At 39.2% G+C, this 19,851-nt stretch overlaps 1 protein-coding gene across 1 annotated transcript in view; it reads left to right on the top strand.

Moving 5' to 3' along the window:
- The window catches only part of PEX14 (peroxisomal biogenesis factor 14), a 79,342-nt gene that overhangs the window by 42,131 nt on the left and 17,360 nt on the right, over positions 1–19,851 (top strand). The window contains exon 4 of the mRNA XM_087755271.1: positions 18,823–18,945. Within this exon, the coding sequence (XP_087611397.1) occupies positions 18,823–18,945 (123 nt within the window). The remainder of the gene's footprint in view (positions 1–18,822; positions 18,946–19,851) is intronic.

The raw sequence follows: 19,851 nt of genomic DNA, 5'->3' as shown, positions 1-19,851 counted from the left end.
ACTTCCAGAAAAGGGAGGAAAAGAAAAGTAACCTCTTGTGTTTCCAAAATTAATTTTCTCCTTCAGCTTTACTTTGTAATTAATTCTTTAACATGTCTCAGTGAAGCTCGAACAGTTTTTACAAAGCTTTTCCTTGAGAAGAAAATACAATGCAAGCCAATAGAGTCCAGTGACAACTGATACCAAAAATACAGTTAGTAGCCTGTGCTGTCAAAATACCTATTTGGGCCAAACTGCTATGGCCCTCCAAACCTTACGCTTTTCTAGAAATTACCACGTTTGATACAAGAATGTGTGATTAGGCTGTAAGTGTAGACTATTCAAGGAATGCTAGATGACTTGTCCTTCTCTTCAAGCATGCTGACAGAATATGGATTGAAGAGATGGCGAAGAAAAGGAGTGAAGACTTAACTTCACTGCAAAACTGACTGTGTGAGTGAGCGCTTGTCCTGTTTTGTACTTGCAGATCGGGTAACTTGTTCTCTAGCTGTCTAGTAAGTGTTTTGTGTCAATGCCTGTGCAGACCTCATCACTTGCGCTTGCAAAGCTGCAAGTGAGACCTGGAATTCAGATACTGATAACAAAAATGTACTGCAAGAATATACTTAGTGTATTAAGCATCTAGAACAAACTAATGAACAGTGAGAGAAAGTTCACTAGCATAGGTAGAGCCAGGGAGGGTGTGCTTTCTGGTTACTAAAGAAGTTTGGACCAGGTGTTCAAGTAGCATAAAGTAAGTCTAACAGCTTGTGTAGACTTACAGAAATGACTGTACAGGTTGAACGGAAGTCAGTGCATTCTACATTTTCATAATCCTTTTCATTTGAGCACATTGTACCGATTAACCATTGAAACTTTGCATGGAGCATGTTTGATGGTGTGTATAGGGTTATCTAGATCTCACTGTGCTTTCCACTAAAAAGCATCTACCTCTGAGGTACAGGACAGCAGCTGCTTAACATCACTACGTGGTTTGTAGGAGAGGAAATGAAGAATACTTTATCTAAGTGATCTTGCAGAGGGAGCTTTAGGGATAGAGAATGTAATTACTTGGTAAAAAATTTACTAAGATTCTTGAAAAGCACTATGGGATATTTAATTACTAAAGATGCTTAGGCCTCTGTTTATGCCTTTGAAAGACAGTTAATGTGCCTTACAATATTTTGCTTAGGTTAAAGAAAATGATGTTCTACACCTGTTCATGCTACCAGATTGTTCTTTAGGTGCCTCCCATCCAAGCTTTGGGTCACTACAACCCTGCATAAATGAGGAAATCTGGTTGTGTCACAAGGAACTTATTAGGGACCCAAAGAACGAAGAGTGAGGGAATGAATGCTTTCACTGCTAACAAACTCACAACAGTTCCTATCTGAATCAGCATTATCAGTAGTCACATCTGGTTTTGACAATCTGCTATGTTTGCCCAGTGCTGATAATGTTCCACGTACAGGGAAAATTTCCACTGCTGGAGTCTCATAATCCAGAAGAATAGATGTGCTCATGATCCAGAAATTAGTTCCACAGTTCTGTGTTTTGTATTAGTTGCCTTCCTTTTTCTTCCTGAAAATGATTGAGAATCTCTATCCATCTGCTGCGAAGGAGATGTCTCCCTGTCCTGCCAGTCTTCCGTTTGCATATCTGTCACTTGCTGTGCAGCACCAGCCTATTCATCATGCTGACTCTTTTCCCCCATCAGTTTTACCACTGTTTGTGTTATCTGAACTTGTCATGAACTTTACAGATTTTCTTGGCTTCTTTGGCAAGAAGAGACCTGCAGCAGTAGTGCTAACAAAATGTGATAAACTGATCAACCTTAGGACATCCTGGGGAATCAGGTATGGCTATTCTTTGGAGTTGTCAGGGTTTTTGGACCAAAATCTTTATAGTTGATAGAGAGCCTTCACTATCATTCCTCAAGATTTGGAAGGAAGTTTGGAAAAAGTAATCTATTTAGTCCCTATCCACATGGAGAAATCAGTTCATATCTTGTCTTTGACTCTTGTCCCAGTCACTAGGGATTCAAGAGAGGGCAGAAAAACACCTGACATTAGTTTAGGCATAACGAGCCATGTGATGCAGTGTACAAAGGCAGGCAATCCTTTCTGTTTGCTACCGTTTAATGTCTATAATAGCCACATGATTAAGAAAAGTGTGTGTGTGTGTTTGATAGAAACTATAGTTACTTACAAGTGAGTTTGCTATTTTGTAAGAACATTTTACTCAGTGTACATTTCATTGTTTTCTAACAGTTGGTTTTTAAAGCTCAATGGTATCTAGAAACGAGGTTGAACACTACATTTCTATCCCACTGGAAATTCTGAGATTTGGAAATTTGTTTTTATATTAAATAGGGATTAACATTTAAAATCACGGAGGTTTTTCTTTAAAAATGAAATCTTATAGACCTGTGAGATCACTCCGTATTGATTAGACTGGAATCTTTAATATTGTAACTGATGATAAAAGAGATTGATGGAATAGTATAATACGTACCATAGTATTACAGTGAAAATATTTGGAAAAATGGTTTTTGAATTGTTATGAAATCATTACTTTTCTCCAGAACATCTTGGGGCTTTTTGAAGAAACATTTTCTGTATGAAGTTCTAGAAGTTTGTTGATGAGCTCTACTTGGAACTAAAGAATTCTTTCATAGAAGAGTTTTTCACTAGCAGGAAAATACATCATCGTTGTTACTGGATAGCTCCAACAAGCTTGTCATCTTGCACTGTTTATACTTGCATGTTTGGCTTGAATACTCTAGACTACTGGCTCTGAACTAACTTAGTATGTTGCTGAACATGAGGGAGAAGGTCCTACTTGGGCCTGTTTAAAGGGAGCAGAAGAAAAAAAGTCACGGAAAACTTAAGGCCTACTAATCTTCACGGTGTATTGGTTTTAGCAAGATTATTTGAAAAGGGCTTTGATACAAGCTCTGATATTTAATATTAAAACCATGAAAATCTGCACGACTTTCTCTTTGGTTTCTGTGTGAAGTGTTGAGAAGGTGGATCACAAGAGGCACCCCTTTGATGTTTAATGATGTTGTGAAGAAGCCATTGAGGGAGCGACTCTCAAATTTTACATCCTCTAAATGCCTGTATATGTATTCTATAACAGAGGATACAAGTCACATTAGCGGTAATATCCTTCCTCTCTCACTTCAGGCTCAACCTACAGTGATCTTGAACCATTTAGATCTATACTCCACAGAACAAGAGAGGTGATTCATTTAGAGTATATTGGGTAAACAGTCTGCTACATCTCCTGCTTCTATTGGGCATCAGAAATTCCTCATGATTTCAGTGAAGAGTCCAGAATCACCTTTGCCATGGTTTCGTAGCTTGAAAATTATTGATTAATTGGAACAGACCGGTTTGGTGCCCAGGAAGTTGTGTATGCTACAAAATATTGGTTGTAAGCTTAATTTTAACAAATAATTGGAATGTCATGGGTTTAATAATGTCTCTCCACTTGGCTATCTGACAGTAACTATGTAATGCAAAAGAGCCGTTAAAAATGGCTTTGCAAAATTAACTCCTCTTGCTCACTGAGTGTGTTTTGAGTCATATCTGCCTTGTTTACTGTCAAAATAATATTTCTATTCCTGGTAGCATTGAAAGCCCAATATGATTACAGCAGAGTGAGTTGAAGTCTATTCTAGAAGACAATGCTAAAATAGTCAGTTATATTCTGAGTCCTGAAATTTTTAGCCTTAGTGATGGGCAGAAAAGACCCAGACCCTAAGTCTGACTTGTAAATTGAATAATTTATTTATCATGTTTTCAAGTGAAAGTAAATGCAGAGTGCCAAAAGAAAGTCATTTCTGTGGTTACAATCGAAGAGCAGGCTCTGGAGATCTGAGATATGACTGCTTGCTTGGCTTTGGGCAAGTTACTTATTCTCAGCTTGCCCATCTGTAAAATGGGGTTAATTACCACTTTTGCATTATTGACATAGTAAGATTTATGTTAGCTCTGTTTATAAACTGCTTTGATATGCTTGTTTCGGAGTTCTTGGTGCTGCAGCATGTGATTTTTGAAGTTGCTTGCTGCAGTAAAAGCCACACTTGCAGAGAGGTTGAGAATTTAACTTCCGTCAGCTGTGTATTGGAGGGGAGAGCTGCGAACTTTAGAATGTCAGAATGTCAAGGCTCAGGCAGATTGCGTGCAATCCTAATCCAGCCCTGCAGCTTTGACCTTTGAAGCAAGCTTCACCTTGAGACAGTTGAAGAAATCTATGTACGTTTGTATAAAAGTATTTTTGTGATAGAAGGAATTTGCTCTTCATGGTCATCCAGCCCAGGGTTTCCCACAGTCTTCCTGGAGCAAGTAAAGGAATTCAGTTCCTGATCTGCTCTGTGAATGAACCTCGTATTCTAAGTCTAAAGAGACAGCCTTCTCTCTTGGGGCTAAAACAAGGAGTGTAATTAGGATAATCTGTGTTGCTCTTCTGCTGAAATCCATCTCAGACCTAATGATACTTTCCTGCTAGGAAAGATAAAATAAGTTCCCATATGAGATAATTCTTTAGGTTCTCTTAGACAACATTTCTACCCTGTTTAAAACTCTGTCTTGGGTGCTCATGAACATGAAATCCTACTATTTGCTTTTCTGCTACATACTGTTCCCTCTTAATTTTCATCTGGAGTGCAATCATTCTTCTGTTAGCTAAAAGGGGAATTTGGTCTCTGGTTCATTCTTTCCTATTCTTTCTGATGGAACCGAGTCCAGGCGAGACTCCACTCTCCTAGGAGGAGAGCAGAGAATTCATTCTCAATGAAATCTGAGGCTCTCTGAAGTAAAAGCTGTTGACTTTGTCATACCGTGCAAATGTGCATTGCTTTTAGCAAGACAATAAAGGGTAAATGGGGTGATCTCTGCTCCTGTGGAGAGGTCGGGTGGTTACATTACACAATCTTCTAGAGCATCTTGCAGCAAATACATGGGTTATATTAAAAGTTGCAATCATATCATTTTTTAAAAGTAAATTGCTGACCTTATGCAGTGGAATCAGCTTTATTGAATTTCGCCAAAAATGCGTTTATAATCCCCCCCGCCCCCGCATACACATGATATTCATGTCCTTGCTGCCCATGTGGAAATGTCCCTTTTTATGGTGATAAAATTAAATTTGTCTTTGTCTCTGCCTTGCCTCACCTTTTAAGATTCCATCCTTAAGAGATACCAGTGGATATCTGTACCAGAGAATGAAGATGGGCAATATCCCTGCATGGATGGCTGGCTGACTGTGAGCCAACTGCCACAGAACAAATAAATAAGCTTTTCACATTTAGAGGACAAATAAAGCTGAGGACAGGTGTAATACAAGTATTTTTCTAGGAGTGTTGTGGCCTTAGCATAGGTAAGAATTTATTTTGACCTGGAAGTACTTAGGCTTTGCTTCTGGATTTTTTCTAATTGCCACACAATACGATGGGTAAAATCCACAAATAGTTATTGTGCTACTCATATACTACTGTGTTATGTGTCCTCCTTCAATAATAACTAACAGTAAAACCCTCTAGCCTTTGGTGACCTGCAGCCCCCTTCCTGAATTCACATAAGGAAAAAAAAAAGTGTTTTGCAGCATGCTCAAGAATTTAGCAAACATATATCCCATATTTCTATACCGCTTTGCATATTCGAAGCACTTCTACAAATATGAACTGACTAAGCTTGTGACACCTTTTGTGGAATGGCAAGATTGTAAGATTAATTTAATGTACTTCTGATTACGTTTTCTCTTCTTGGTTAGACCTTTATATTCTCCAAACAGTTTGCAAGTTCCAAATTTCAGTGGGAAACAGAGGAAATACCATCCCCATTATAGATGGGGAAACTGAGTCAGATGTGTTAAGAACAGTTAGATCTGAGATAATTCTGGCTCCCAGTCATATATATATAAAAATATAACCATGCTGTGACATACTGTCAGTGTGATGTAAAATTACTCAAAGCATTTTCATGTTTATCCTCTCCAGGCCGCAGCAGCTTGGGGGGGTGGGGGTGGGTGGGTGAGGTTAAGGTAGTTTTATTCAATAAAATCAACGCAAACCATCTAAGTAAACGAAGGGGCAGATTGGCTGTTCTTACAGCATCTCCCCCAACCTGTCTTCCTTTTAATGTGGCATTTAAAAGGCTGGTTGCTCAGAGGTACAGAGAAGAATATCAGAATATCATTGCTCCTGCTCTTCAAGTAACCAGGAGAATGCAGCTGTTAAACTCAGAAATATAAAACACATGTTTAAAAGATGACTCTGTATGTGTTTAAAAAAGAGAGCGAGAGAGGATTCAAGGGAACCAAAAAATAGCAGCTTCCATTACTGTAATTAAATGGCAGCATTTAACCTATCAGGCCGTTGCGTGTATGTGAGAGACGAGCAGGGAGCTGCATTTGAAATGATCGCTGTCTTCCTTGGGGGATAGAGTAGTTAAATAATTTGTTTGTGAGGTGTGAGTTCAGTGTCGGGTAAAGCAAGTGCTTGCGTGTGTGTGTGTATCTTAGAAGCTAGGGATGGCTGTGTGTTTACTGAGAATACCCTGGAGGTCGGTATTTACTAGCACGTGTACTGTCAATAAGAACACAAGCTGCTGTTGCCCATTTGTTAGGTTATCTGCAGAGTCAGGGCCTCACCTGGTCCCAGATATTGCATCATAAAAGGAGAGCTTTTTTCACGCTAGGCCACCTGAGACAGACAGGAGTAACAGGAAAAGAAAACCAGGGGAAGAAAAGAATCCAAGTTCTTTTGGTGAACTTCATCTACTGCAGTGACTGTAAAGGGTAAGTTATTCTATCTGGTCGTTGGACTTGGCACTCAGGAGTGTGGGGGCTGTCATCCCTGGGGGACCAAGGACGAAGCTGCTGCTCAGAGGTCTGCCCCTTGAACAGCATGTCAAACAGTTGCTTCCCCTGCAACAGTGTTCCACCTGTGCCTGGCATGATTCCTATGCTTCAAGACTGTAGTGTGCAAAATTATCTGGAGAGAGAGGGATCTGCAAAGTGCAGCCTTGGCCCTTCCTCATTGACCCTGACTCCGTGAAAAGCTCTTTGGGCACCCCTGTACTGTGGTGTTGATTAGCCTTTTGGCACCCTGGAAAGGAGATGCATTCTCATGTAGTGCCCAGAAGGGAATATGTTCCCGTTTTTATTCACTCCCTTTTTATTTGTGAGGTGATTCCTTTGTTTAGGGGATATCTCCTAGTCCTGGAAGTCCAAGAGCTATCCTCGTACAGTATGAGGATAGTAGATACTAGTAGATACTAGTAGCAAGTTTTTCAGCTGCCTCACCTACCGATCTGACTTGTGTTATGTTGCAGGAACATGCCCATAAATGTTTCTTAATCTTGACTGCAGTTTCTGTGTGAATTCTGTGTAGCCACTCCCGTTTTAACTCCTGGGCTGGAACTTTCATGAGACACTAGAAGACAACAGACGGTGTTAAAAAAATAGATATTTCAGTATTTCCATTTTGAACATTCAACCCCAGTGACTGGATTTTGAGGGCAACACTTGGCCAAAAGGAGACCAGAGAGATGCCATGTATTTTAGCATCCAGTCAAAGCAAAGCATGAATATGAGTCCTTGTGCAGTTTGGTGAGAGTTAGAATCTGGAAGTATTTCCAAAGATGATCTACAAGCACAAAAAAAAAAGGCTGAACTTGTTACTTGAATAAATTATTTGTTGCAAATGCCTTACATAGCTCAAATGCATATAGTTTATGTATAGATTCTCAAAACTGTCAGTTAGTCTTTGTACGTGATAATTGTCAGTGTCAGTCTCAAACGTTTTACAAAGGGTACTGTGTAATATTATTCCTGTTTTACAGATGTAGAAACTGAGGCAGATGGAGGTTAAATGACCTACACAAGGTCAATAGCAAGGCTGGGAATAGAACCCAAATGTGTAGAGGCTTTTTATTATACTAATAAGGAAACTCTGGAGGTGTGTTTGGCATGGTAATCGTAACCCTAGAGAACTAGAAGCAGTTAGTATGTTCTGTGTGTGTCCCGAGGGAGCAATGATGAAACTCCTTTTCTACCTTACCACTCCAGTTCTCCGTGTGTGGTCACCATAGTTTTTCCACCATTTAACCTCGTTATTTTTAGTATTGTTAGCATTAGTCGTCCTTTGGGCGTTTAATCCAGACTGCTTTAATTTTCTCCAGAACTCTGAAGAGCTGTTGAAGGCACATAGGGAGAAAAAAATAACAATAAACAAACCAAAACATGAAAAATGGTCTTTTGAAACTTCTGCTATTTTGTTGACTTGTCACCTAATGTTTTTTGTCTTCACTCTTCTTTTATCATGAAGGGCCCTGCTTGAATGTGTAATCTTGGTTTCTTAAAAGTTCATTTGCTATTGTTTCTTTCTTCTCCACCCAAGATTAACATCCTGTGTGATGACATAGGTGGTTGTTGTCTAAATGGACGCGATGTAACCAACAAAATTGTGAAGGGTGGGTGGAGAAATATTTATACAGTTGTGTTAAAAATTACAAAGTAGGTTTGCCTTTTAAACAGAAGGTATTTCAACACTGTTATTGGCAGCATCAGCCTTTAATTTTACAGGTGGCTAGCTTTGTAGTAGCATTCAGCAAACAATATTTTAATGGCATGTAAAAAAATTTCTCTAAAACAAAAGAAAGAAGAACAAGGGTCATTTACAATCTGTAATGAATACTTGCTGACATGTCTTTTTATAATAGTGTACTAGCGTGTCTGTCTTTCTGGGGGGAAGCGCAAACCAGATTTACCTGAAACATTTGTACCATAATAATCAAATATGTAGCATTTAGATGCATTTTTCTTAATTGCGCTTATCTTCTCAGTGCGATGATACCTGACTCCTCGGTGTCTAACATTGATTCCACTTTATAGAAACTGCATTAGAGGAGCAAAAACGCTCTATAAGGTTGTGAGAAAATACCTGTCAGAAAAAGGACTTTGACTCCTGTGTTCATGGCTCCTCACCCGGTGTTAGTTTCTTTACATTTCCATATGTTTTTCCATACATACTTCCATGTATTTTTACATTTTCTTACAAACATGCAGCTGTAGCTACTGTTCTTCGTGCTCCTTAAAGCAACTTCCTGACAGAGAGAGTACACAGTACGCGCTGTCGTACTGCATATTCAGTACGTTCCGTTTTGTGCGTTCTTCAAACACTTGAAGTTCATTTAGTATACACTGTATATGATTTTTCGGGTGATAAGTCTGGACTAAATGGGTTTGTTTTGTTCCTTTCTAAAGTTTAAAGTTTTGAAAGTAAAAGAGGAAATAAATAACACTGAGGCAGTTGCTCTTTACACTGCAGTTAATCTTAGTCTGCAGAGGCTACTCTCTGATGGTTATTGTCTAATGTAGAAAATATCCAGATGCTCTTGTTAGTGTGCTTGGGGCAATCGGTAATTCCAGAGTAATATAAGGAACTGGCAACGGTGCATCAGGACAGACTTTCTCATTCTTATATATAAAACTAAGTAACTCTTCAGATATTCTGACAAATCTGGGTAAAGAATTCCTTAGAATGGCTTGAAACTGCTGTTCTTTTACACAGTTCCTTTCTTTTGAACACAGAGTTGGGGAAAAAGAGAGTTTGGTTCTAGAATTGCAGGCCAGTCTAGTCCAGTAATAACAGACCAGCAGTGACTTCTAATCTGGAGTTATTCCACGCTAGGGCCAGTCTGCTAGGTCAAATCTAACATGGACCATATTCAGGCCCATACCACTGAAAGGCCTGGTTATTCTTTGCTGCAATAACAAAGGAGATGCTGGAGTTACAGATGTCTGGTTGACTGCAGATCCTGCAGGCCAGCTCCTTCTACTTCAGTGCCGGAATTCTTGTGACGTGCTCATTCAAGTTGTTGGAAATACAGTTTAAAATTGGCATTTCAAAGGTAGATCAAAACAAAACCTCCTATATTGCCAGTGGTTTACCTTACCCAAATTTAGAGACAACCTTTGGCTTTCTCCTTAGAAGCTCCTAAAGATATTATCACAGATCAAAGAGTAGCCAAAGGCCAATCATTTTGTTACGATTGTTCAACAAGCTGCTTAACAAAATATTTTTCTTTCACACAAAGTAAGTGGATCTGAAGCACAAACGTTTTCTGACACTGCTGTTTTTAAAATTTGTGGTAAGTTTCGGTAATGAAGTTTAGTTTCTAGGTTTTTGAAGTGCCATGCACCAAACTGTTCTACTTTTGGAAATGAACTCACAGAAGAAATTAATATCCTTTCACCTCTATAGAATGTTTTTTGTTGTAGTTCCCAATTTAATAGAAAGGAAATTTTGTAGACCTGCTGTGTACTCTGCGTAAGTGACTTCATTTATGTGTGCAGTGTTTTTCTTTCCAACCTGTCTTTCCTTCACATAGACTGTTGAACAATTTGGGTCTGACTGCATTCTACTCTGTTTCTGCACAGTACCTGGCACAATACCTGCACAGTGAATGCCTTTGGGGGTCTCTAAGGAGTATTGTAGTACAAGTAATGAGGATCAGGAACCATCACCATGAGACTTTTTTCTCTGCAGTAATAACAGCAAGCATTTGCAGATCACAGGTTGGGTATGCTTGGAAACTTACCCGTTCAGTGTATCTAATACTTGTTTTCTCTGAATGCATGGTCTTATTTCTAGGAAGGTTGTCAGTTGTGGTAACAAATTATGACAGCACTATGGTTACTAGAGTAGTGTCTCTCCATTATCTGGATTTTCTGCCATATATGGGCTTCTTTTAAACAAATGTCTGAGCCTTGGTTACGTTCTATTCCTGATAAACTACCGTGCAATTGGCATCCTGGCATAGAGTTGGCAAAGCCTTCAAACCCCAAGGTAGATATTAATTTCAAATATGCAGAGGTTTTTGTTCTCTAGGTAGTGTTCTCACATCAGGTACTGGCTGAGTTGGATGTCCTGTGTTCCCGTGTTACAACGTTGGCTTCCAGCTTAGTCACTGTCATTGTCTCTTCGTCAGTGGTGCAACAGACAGCTGGACTTCCTCTACCATTGTCCGCTCAAAGGAGGCTTTCTATCAGGCACTGTTCTGCTTGTATGATAATAGAAAGGAAAAGCTGAAGGCAAGAGACCTAAAAATAAAACCCATAGATGATGATAAAATAAAATTTCCCCCTATTTTTAGAAGGAGAGATTTTTATTTATGTTACAGAAAGACTTGTTTCCTCTGTCTTTTTTGCCGATCATGGTATTCTTAGAATGACTCTGTAATAGACAGGTCTTCGGAAGAAGGTACCCAAGATTGAAGTTTTGCTGTGTTTTTGCGGATGCTTGTTGTGTAGGAATTTAACTGTGCTTTTTAACAAAACTTTTGGTTCTGTAATTCAGGTTACTGAAGACTTCTGGACATGTCTTGCTTGATTTAGAATCATATTGCTGTCTGCCTTTTTTGTAATTTGAACTTTTTGTAAAGCAAAAATTTTGCCTGTTGAATTATGCTGTCTGCTACCTGAAGATTTGTTGTAGATTAATTCAAAAACAAGGCGTCCAAATCCTGTTAAGGCTGTGATAGCACTGCATCTAATAGACTTTTGCATTTCAGAATTCATCCAGCCAGTTCGTCCTGCGTGTTGTTCCTCGTATTCTCCTCTTAGTGCCTTGGCCCCTGAAATATATAGCTTAGTACTGGGGGCTTTTACTTAAGGTATCCCTTCCTTTTTTTCTACGTGGAACAGAGATAACATACTTCATATAAGCAAGGAGCTTACTTTACATTAGAAGAGGAAGACCTGACCTCTCTTACTACAAGTGAAACTGTATTTTCCCTGCCTTGAAGCTACCAGTGAAATACATTTTGCACTGACTTATAATGCTGTGATTTATGCTGTGATATGCTTTGTGATATTACAATGTCCTTTTGCCTTTGTGTTTGATTTTTTCCCCTCTAATAAATTTTAGTGGGTATGTTGTCAGTGAACAGGGGTATTTACCCAAAATGCCTGTAGGAGAATGAAGCATTCTCCCTCCTGTCTGGTGCCTCAGAGAAGGAATCCTATGCATTTTTTCCCCCTCCCATTAATCTTGCTGCAATTTTTTATTCTCTATCTTTCCTCCTTGTTTTGAAATAGTATTAACAAGGGAGATATTTTTAAATAGAAAACAACTGGAAGGAAACATATTTCTCTTTCTCTCTCTCATGTGCATACACATGTGTTACACACAAACATGAACGAGTGACTAGAAGCAACTTTTTCGTTTTACATTTTGAACTTTTCATATATAGAAAACTGAGAAGAAAAGTTGTAGTACTTGTTCCTGTTTTTTCCATTCCAAGACATGCTAAGCAAGTCACTTGCCCTTTCTTATTCAGAGTGAAAATACTTTGATCCAGTTTTCTGAAGACAATACTCATTTCATAAGAATATTTAATCAGTAGAAAATAGGGAGGATTTAGTTTGTTTGTTTAGTATTTAACCAAGTGAATAAGGCAGATTAGGGGAGGGGGGGGGGACTGGACCCATAAACAAGGTGATATATAATATTTTTTTTCGTTCTCCTTTTAAATAAATACCGATCAGCTTTATGTTCAGAGACAATAGGAGCCGTTGGCTTAAATTTGCAGTTTACTGTATTTATGGCTGTAATATCAAGGTGCTGCCGTCGTAATTTCATGCCCCAATGAGAAGAGCAAGGTCGAAGCAAATGCTTCCATCGGCATCTGCTAACACACTAACTCATAAACAAGGCCCGGCTGGATCAGGTGGCACGGAATAATACAGGCTAATGAAATACAGCACAGCTTTCCATTACTGTTAGTTTTTACAGTGTCGTCATTACGTGTAATTTATGTTTAAAAAATTCAATTTTATACAAGGCTCTGGGAAATAGGGGTCTGCAGGTCACCCGACGACTTTTAACGGCTCTGAGAGTCCTTATTGCACTCTACTGTTCCAACAAAATGTTAATAATAAATAAAAAAAAAAATCCTCTTTTACTTTTTCTCTGGTTTGCATATCTTGCTCTGTCTTTTTAATTACAAGTGGCTAAGGAGAGTTTGGGGCTCTAGATGATGTCAGGAGTTATCCCCTTTACTGATGCTCCCAGAGGGGGGTTACTATCTGCTTGCTTTTCTTTTGTCTGTCCATCAATCACCTGGGGTCCTGTAAATGGAGTAAACACAGCTGAGGAGAGGGAGATACTTAACAACCTCTTTCCCAAACCCTCACCTTCTGACATTGCCCTCCTCTCCTCCATTACACTTCATTTTATTATAGACTCCAAAAAGCTTGGCCAGGAAGAGAAACTGCTGCCAGATTTATTTATTTATTTATATTTGTTATACCAAAATACTTTTTATTTTAACCTTTTCCTTCCCGGTTGGCTCACTGTCAGTCAGGTTTTCCTTCCTTATTTTAGTGCTGTGCAACTGAGGTTAGAGCACCTTTATCAGTTCTGATTGCTGCTTAGTCACCCTGATGGGTTAAAGTCTATAATGTTTCTTAAAGATTGCAATTGCATAATTAACAGTCTTATAGATGAATAAAGCTGTAAGAATTCAAAGCCCTTTCAGTAACTTTTCAAATGATTTTTATTTATGCATTTTTCGGCCTGACAGTTGAGACCAGTCAGTTTCCCTTTGATGTTGGGGTTCCTTTACACAAAGTTTGAGCTGGAAGTGGAGCAGCAGGATGTTTACATTCAAATACAGTGTGTTAATGTAAATGAAGGGTAAAGAAAATCAGAGTGATGTTTCTGAGACCTTAGGTTTTGTTAAAATGTTGGGTTGGGCTGGGCCTCGTGAGCTAAGATGTGTGAAAGAAAATGGATCAGGAGACTATGCCTTTTGAAATGTGTTCAGCTAGCACAAAGTAGGATATAGGACAAACATTTGATAAAAGAATCATCCAGCACTGCATGTAACTGACTGAACAGGTGGAATCATTAGTCTGGATCAGATCCCAGAAGGTTTTTATGATGATTCTTTTAAAATGTGGCCATGTTCTTTCTGAGCAGAGTTGACTCAGTGGCTTCCAGGAACCCGAGTGTAGTGTCATTTCAGGGTGTCTACCAGTAGATCTTCCTTTTAGTCATGTGATACCATGCACTAACTTCGGGTAGTCATATGGTTTGTTGTAGCTAAACAAGTTGTCCAGTTATATTGTGTTTTCTTCTTAATAGAAGGTGTGTGCATGTGTGAGGAGACCAACAACAGATACCACCCTCTGCCCTGCATCCCTCCCCTGCCTTTTGTCCCTGCAAAAGGGGAGGTGTGATGATTGCTCCAGGGTGGGCTGTCAGAGTGGTAATAAAGCTGGCTTTGGACACCCGCAAAAGGAACTTAATTCTTCCCACCACCCTTCCCTATTACAGCAGAATTCTTAATTTCTTCCTAACCAGAAATTTGCTCCCTAAAACTAATGTTGCCTTCAGGTTGTGAAAATCTTGCATGAATTACTGGGTTGAGCAATGCAAGGAGGAATATAATGAAGAAAAAGATATGCTCAGTGGATGGGGTGGGAAAAAGGGTTGTCACTGAAATGTCAGAGCCTGTGTCAGAGAAGGAGAAGAAAAAACTTAGTGGCTCATCTAGTTAAGCTCATGCAAGGGTTTTGCATTGCAATTATTGCTACTGTGTTTCATCCAGAAAATAGAGAAGAATGGATTTACAGTAAAACAATGGATTGGGATTCACGTCTCCTGAGTTTTATTTTCTGACTGTCAGAGGTTCAGTTCTGACCTTGGAACACTTCTCATATCTGTACATCTCACTTCTTCCTCATCTGTAAAGTACGGATAACAGTGCTCCTCTAAGTACTCCTCTATTTCAGAGTGGTCATAAGAGGAACAGTATTTTGATGTACATGAGGTCCTTATGTTAAAGAGTAGTGGATATTATAAAAGTGCCTAAACAGACAGTCAGGTCTTATAAGTTATGGGGCAAAGGAGCTTTTTATACAATACCCGAGGTGCAGGCACCAAGAGATGTTTGTGACAACCCATTTTATTCTCTGACTTGCTCTGATTCTGTGTTTTACTACGATTTACAGAGGCTGAGTGATCCCTGAAAATTGAGTGGCAGCAGTGACAATCACAAAAGGGGGTCAGCAAGAACCTTTGAGTGCAAAATAATCATGGGTGCTGGATTATTCAAATCAACACCCTGAAGCCTGAAAAGGAAATTTTAAGGCTTAGTGAAAATTGTGACTAATTCTTTGCAATGGCTGTGGTGTTGTAGAGGACTGAAATGGATGGTTGGGGGAAGGGAAGAGGTTTGCATTCTGTAGGGCTATGAAGACAGTTTCCTTGCATCCTTCTTCTCAGCTCAGTCCTTGCTCAGTACCCTCTGCGGTTAGATTATTCCTTGCAGATAGCAATCAACTGGAAGGAAGTGTGTGTCTAATTTGCATGAGATTATTTAAAACAAAAAAAAAGGTCTGCATTAGTCAGGGTGATGGTAAACAACGCAAAGAGATGCCTTTTATAATATAGCCGTGGCTCAGCTTTCAAAGCCAAATATAATTCACTTACAATTGGCAGTTTCCTTTATTGTTCCTTTTAACCTTTTGCATTCTGCATGGTCTTGATCTTGCTGAAACTCCAGAAGAACTAAAATGTTTGCTTTCCAAAGTGTTGAGAAAGTGGATTTAGAGCAATTCTTCTGTTAAACAGAGGTGATTTTCTTGACATACCTATTTGAGAGTTATATTAGACACAAAGCTCCAGTTTTCGTGGCACTGCTTTTGCATCCAAGGGAAGTGGTATTCTTTTTGTTGTAATCTAGCAGGAAGCTGGCAACCCAATGAATGGACCACGAATACTTTTTTATGTAATGTAGTGATAGAAAGCCTGTGATAAAATAAAGCAAGGTGAGAGATTGGAACAGATGATACTTTGTTCTGGTTTAGAAATTCCCACTTTTCTATGTAATTAATATATCGAGGTTGAATAATTTGGGGCATAGAAAACTCATACTGTGTGCATACATGTGTGTAGGTGGCAAATCTGAAAAAAATTCAGTCCAAAGAGAATTTTGATGAGTTAGTTATAATTGCCTGAGGACAGTCTTAGAATATCCTGTACCTTTTTGTTAGTGTGTGTGAGAAATGACAACCATGAAGACAGGTATATTTCTGAATCCACAGATGACTAGTTGCAGTGCGGACTTACTCCATATATATGCTTAAGGAGTCGGCTCTGGGAGATTATTCCCTTGATGCTTGGAGATGACGGGGCCTTAAAAACATCTTGTTCAGGTGAATAAAAAGGAAGCATTTCGAGGTGATGGCACTCCCAGTGTTCTCTGATAATTAAGAAGGGATGTAGTTGTGATGTTCTTTTGTATAATGCCACTAGTACCACGAACAAGACCACTTCACAAGGCAGCAGAATAGTCCAGGGAAGTAATGAGAATTTTAATGTGCACTACTTTGCACAGGATTCAAACCAGGATCTCAAACATGGAAAGTTTCCCATCATTCTATCATTCACATCAGCTTTTTCTTCACAGTACAGCAGGGTTTTAATGGAAATAGTGATGCTTGAATGTGTCACTAGTTGACAAGACTAGAAAAATCCTAGAAGTGCATTTTATCTCCAAAAGATTGTAGGTTTTTTTCTCCAACAGGATGAGAATCGAAGGGGCAGTATGGGTAGGAAACAATAAGCATTGTTGCCTACTCTTTTTGTAGAATGAAGGATCCTCCATAACTTCCGTACGTTTCTAAGTGTTAAATATTATCAGATTTGCTATCTTTGCATGGAAATAGAACAAAATGCCCTGTTCTAGTGGGAGCCACATTTGCAGCCAGCAGCTAATATTGTCTCCGTGTTTATGAAATTCCATAGTTGCTAGTGATTTGCCGCGTTGGCATCTGTTTATGCTTTCTCCTACACTGGATAATTAGGAGCTGGTTAAAACAGTTTCTTTCTGATTAGGACTTCACTTTTTAACATGGATTAGACACCATAAATATTGCTTTTGTGACTAGAACAGTAGGCTGAGTTGTGTTCATGTGCCTTTTACTACTCTCAGTGCAAGTCTTGTTCCATACTGTCATGTGTGGTTTTGGTTCCTTGCTATTTGAAGCATGCATACAAGTAATGGGGTGAGTTTGTCAGATTGCAGGACCAGAGATCAGGAACTTCAGATTTCTGATACTGTATCTGACACTGACAATATTCTGTTCTGTTAGAGAAATCACCTAACTTTGCTGTGCATCAGTATCTGCACTGTAGAGTAGACATAATAGTAACTCACAGGAACTCACGGTATCTCGCATACTCACAGGAACAGGGAAAAGACCTGTTAATAGTTGTAAAGCCTTCTGAATACCAGAAGCACTGTGTCAGTGCTTTATGATATTAAATAACAGTTCTGAGACAGACTTGTGTATTTATTTCTGGCAATATTGTTTGTGCTACAGATTATTCTGTCTAGACCCCCAGTATACAGTGAAGTTTAAGATCCTGAAAAAACTTCTTGAAACTTAGGTAATATGCCCAGAAGCCTGGCTATTTTCTATACTGTATCTCCCTGTAATGTTAAAGAGCTAAGTGTTTTAAAGGATTAAGTTCAGGAATTTCATCTACCAGCAATACTTTATGGATCTTGAGTGGAGGTGATGGAGAGAAAACATTTCCTCATTTTTCTCCCACTGCTGTCATATTCATACCATTTCCCTCATGATGCTCAGTCCCTATAACAACTGTGTGAGAATCAAGTGGTCTGTCTAAGTCTCTTTCCTTAAATCTGTATTCTCACTTCCAACCTTTCTGAATGTTTTTGCATCCACGCTGCATGTATAGTAAGAGGTCCTGAATCACTTCACATGTTCCTCATAGCAGGGACACTAGCCTTGTATCTGCTCCTGTGCAGGAGAATAACATAACAAATAATACACAGGCCCCACATCATAGTTGCCATCTGAGTACTAAATTCTTTTTCTGGGGGATGTTTTCTACTGTTGGAAAAAATAATCCAGCTGTGCTTCCTTCTTCACAGATGCTGGTCATCGTGAATCCTTTAGCTGCTTTTCTTTTCCCCCTTGTTGGCCAAATCCTTTCCATATGTTGCGGCCAATTACAGATGGTCATCCTGGCATTTCCTGATGGCAGAGTGACTGCACCAACGTGTACCATGTGTGCAGTGTTACTACAGCTCTGCGTGAAATAAAAGCCAGGCTGCCCTAGGGCAATCTAATCACAAAGCAATAGGCCGGGGCAATGCTAAGCTGAAAGTTTGGGCTTGGCCTTGTTTTGATCTGTTTTGTTATAGTTTTATTTCCTCCTTACATTCTGTGTCCCATTCATACTAATCACAGTCAGTCCTGATTTTTTTCTTTTTATTTCTGCATTTGTCATAAAATAAAGCAAATTATTCCCGTCTTCGGAAACGATCTAGACTAATTAGTCGTCTAACCCAATAATTAGTTTTTTGTTTCCCTGTCTGTTTTCATGCATTATTGTTAGTTTTTTCCCCTGGTTTTTTTTTTTTTACACCATTACAGATTAAAATGAGCCACATTTGCAGTTGATGGTATCTTTTTTTTGGGGGAAGAATGGAGAATTGCAATAGAAAGCTACTTCAAAAGCAGCAATAAACTCAAGGATAAATTAAGGAAATTGAATGAGCCACATTTGGAAGCAGCGTTGAGGCTAATATTCTGTCGCTTAAGGTTAAATTGCAACAGAGAAAGAGAGAGGGAGACATTCCAGTGAATCCAAAATTGGGGAGGCATTACTGCTCAAGTCAGTGCCAAAATTCTTTGCAGCTTGAAAGGGTTCTGCCTGGCTTGAGAATTTAATTATGCGTGCATCAAGTGGGTAAAGGTGCTAAACTGATTTCATTTCCTCTGCTCCCCCAGGCCTGACAGATGAAGAAATTGACCTGGCTTTCCAGCAGTCGGGCACAAGCACGGATGAGCCACAGTCCCCAGGTCCTTCTACACAGCTGGTGCCAACTCAGCCCTCTCACCCTGTGGTGTATAGTAAGTAACACTTGGAAAAACATCTGGTCCCGTTGCTTTCTGCAGTGATTTCTGCAGCAATTCCACAGATTTCTGCGCCAGATCCTAGATTTCAGTTCAACTAAAGCCATACTTTTTGTCAGACTCGGACACCAAATGTTACTCGGAATGCACTTCGTAGTTGTCGATGCCTGTGACAAGATCCTGTTACACAAGGAAAATGATATGCAAATGATCATCGTCTACAGACAAACATCATACATATTAGCCTCTGACACCTCTTGACCTGAAGGTGTATAGTCAATACAAATTAGATTCTGACCCACTATAAGGACTTGAAAAAAGCGTTTAGTCAACTTAGGACTCAGTCTTCCCTTTTAAAACTTAAGGTCATGCTTCCCTTCATCAGTAGGATTTTCTAGTATTTAGATCATTAATATATGATAGAGCTGATAGATTCTTGGACAGAAGGTGCTATAAAATTGTACCGCTATTACACCTTTAGTTATTGCAACAGTGGACTCTGTTCAATAAACTGTTGGACATCATCACAAAGTTTTATATTTTAGTTAGAGGACTTATTTTCTTAACTTGTCAGGCAACCGATAAGTTCATAGAATCATAGAATATCTCAAGTTGGAAAGGACCCATAAGGATCGAGTCCAACTCCCTGCTCCTCGCAGGACTACGTAAAACTAAACCATATGACTAAGAGTGTCATCCAGATGCTCCTTGAACTCTGACAGTTAATGCCTTGAACAGTTACTTGAAAGAGGTGTATTTTCAGCATGAACAGCAAGCTAGAATATAAGGTCTTCAGGACTTAGTCTGTGACTTCCTGTGTGTGAGTTTAAGGTTTGGCACAATGGACCCCCAGTATGAATGAGCTTTAAGAGTGCTATCAGGTTACAAATAATAATAAACAGT

The sequence above is a fragment of the Nipponia nippon genome, unplaced genomic scaffold (assembly GCF_047370975.1).
Source record: "Nipponia nippon isolate SJK-2023a ecotype South Korea unplaced genomic scaffold, ASM4737097v1 scaffold_19, whole genome shotgun sequence".
Classification (NCBI taxonomy): domain Eukaryota; kingdom Metazoa; phylum Chordata; class Aves; order Pelecaniformes; family Threskiornithidae; genus Nipponia; species Nipponia nippon.
This window is presented reverse-complemented; position numbering and strand designations above follow the sequence as displayed.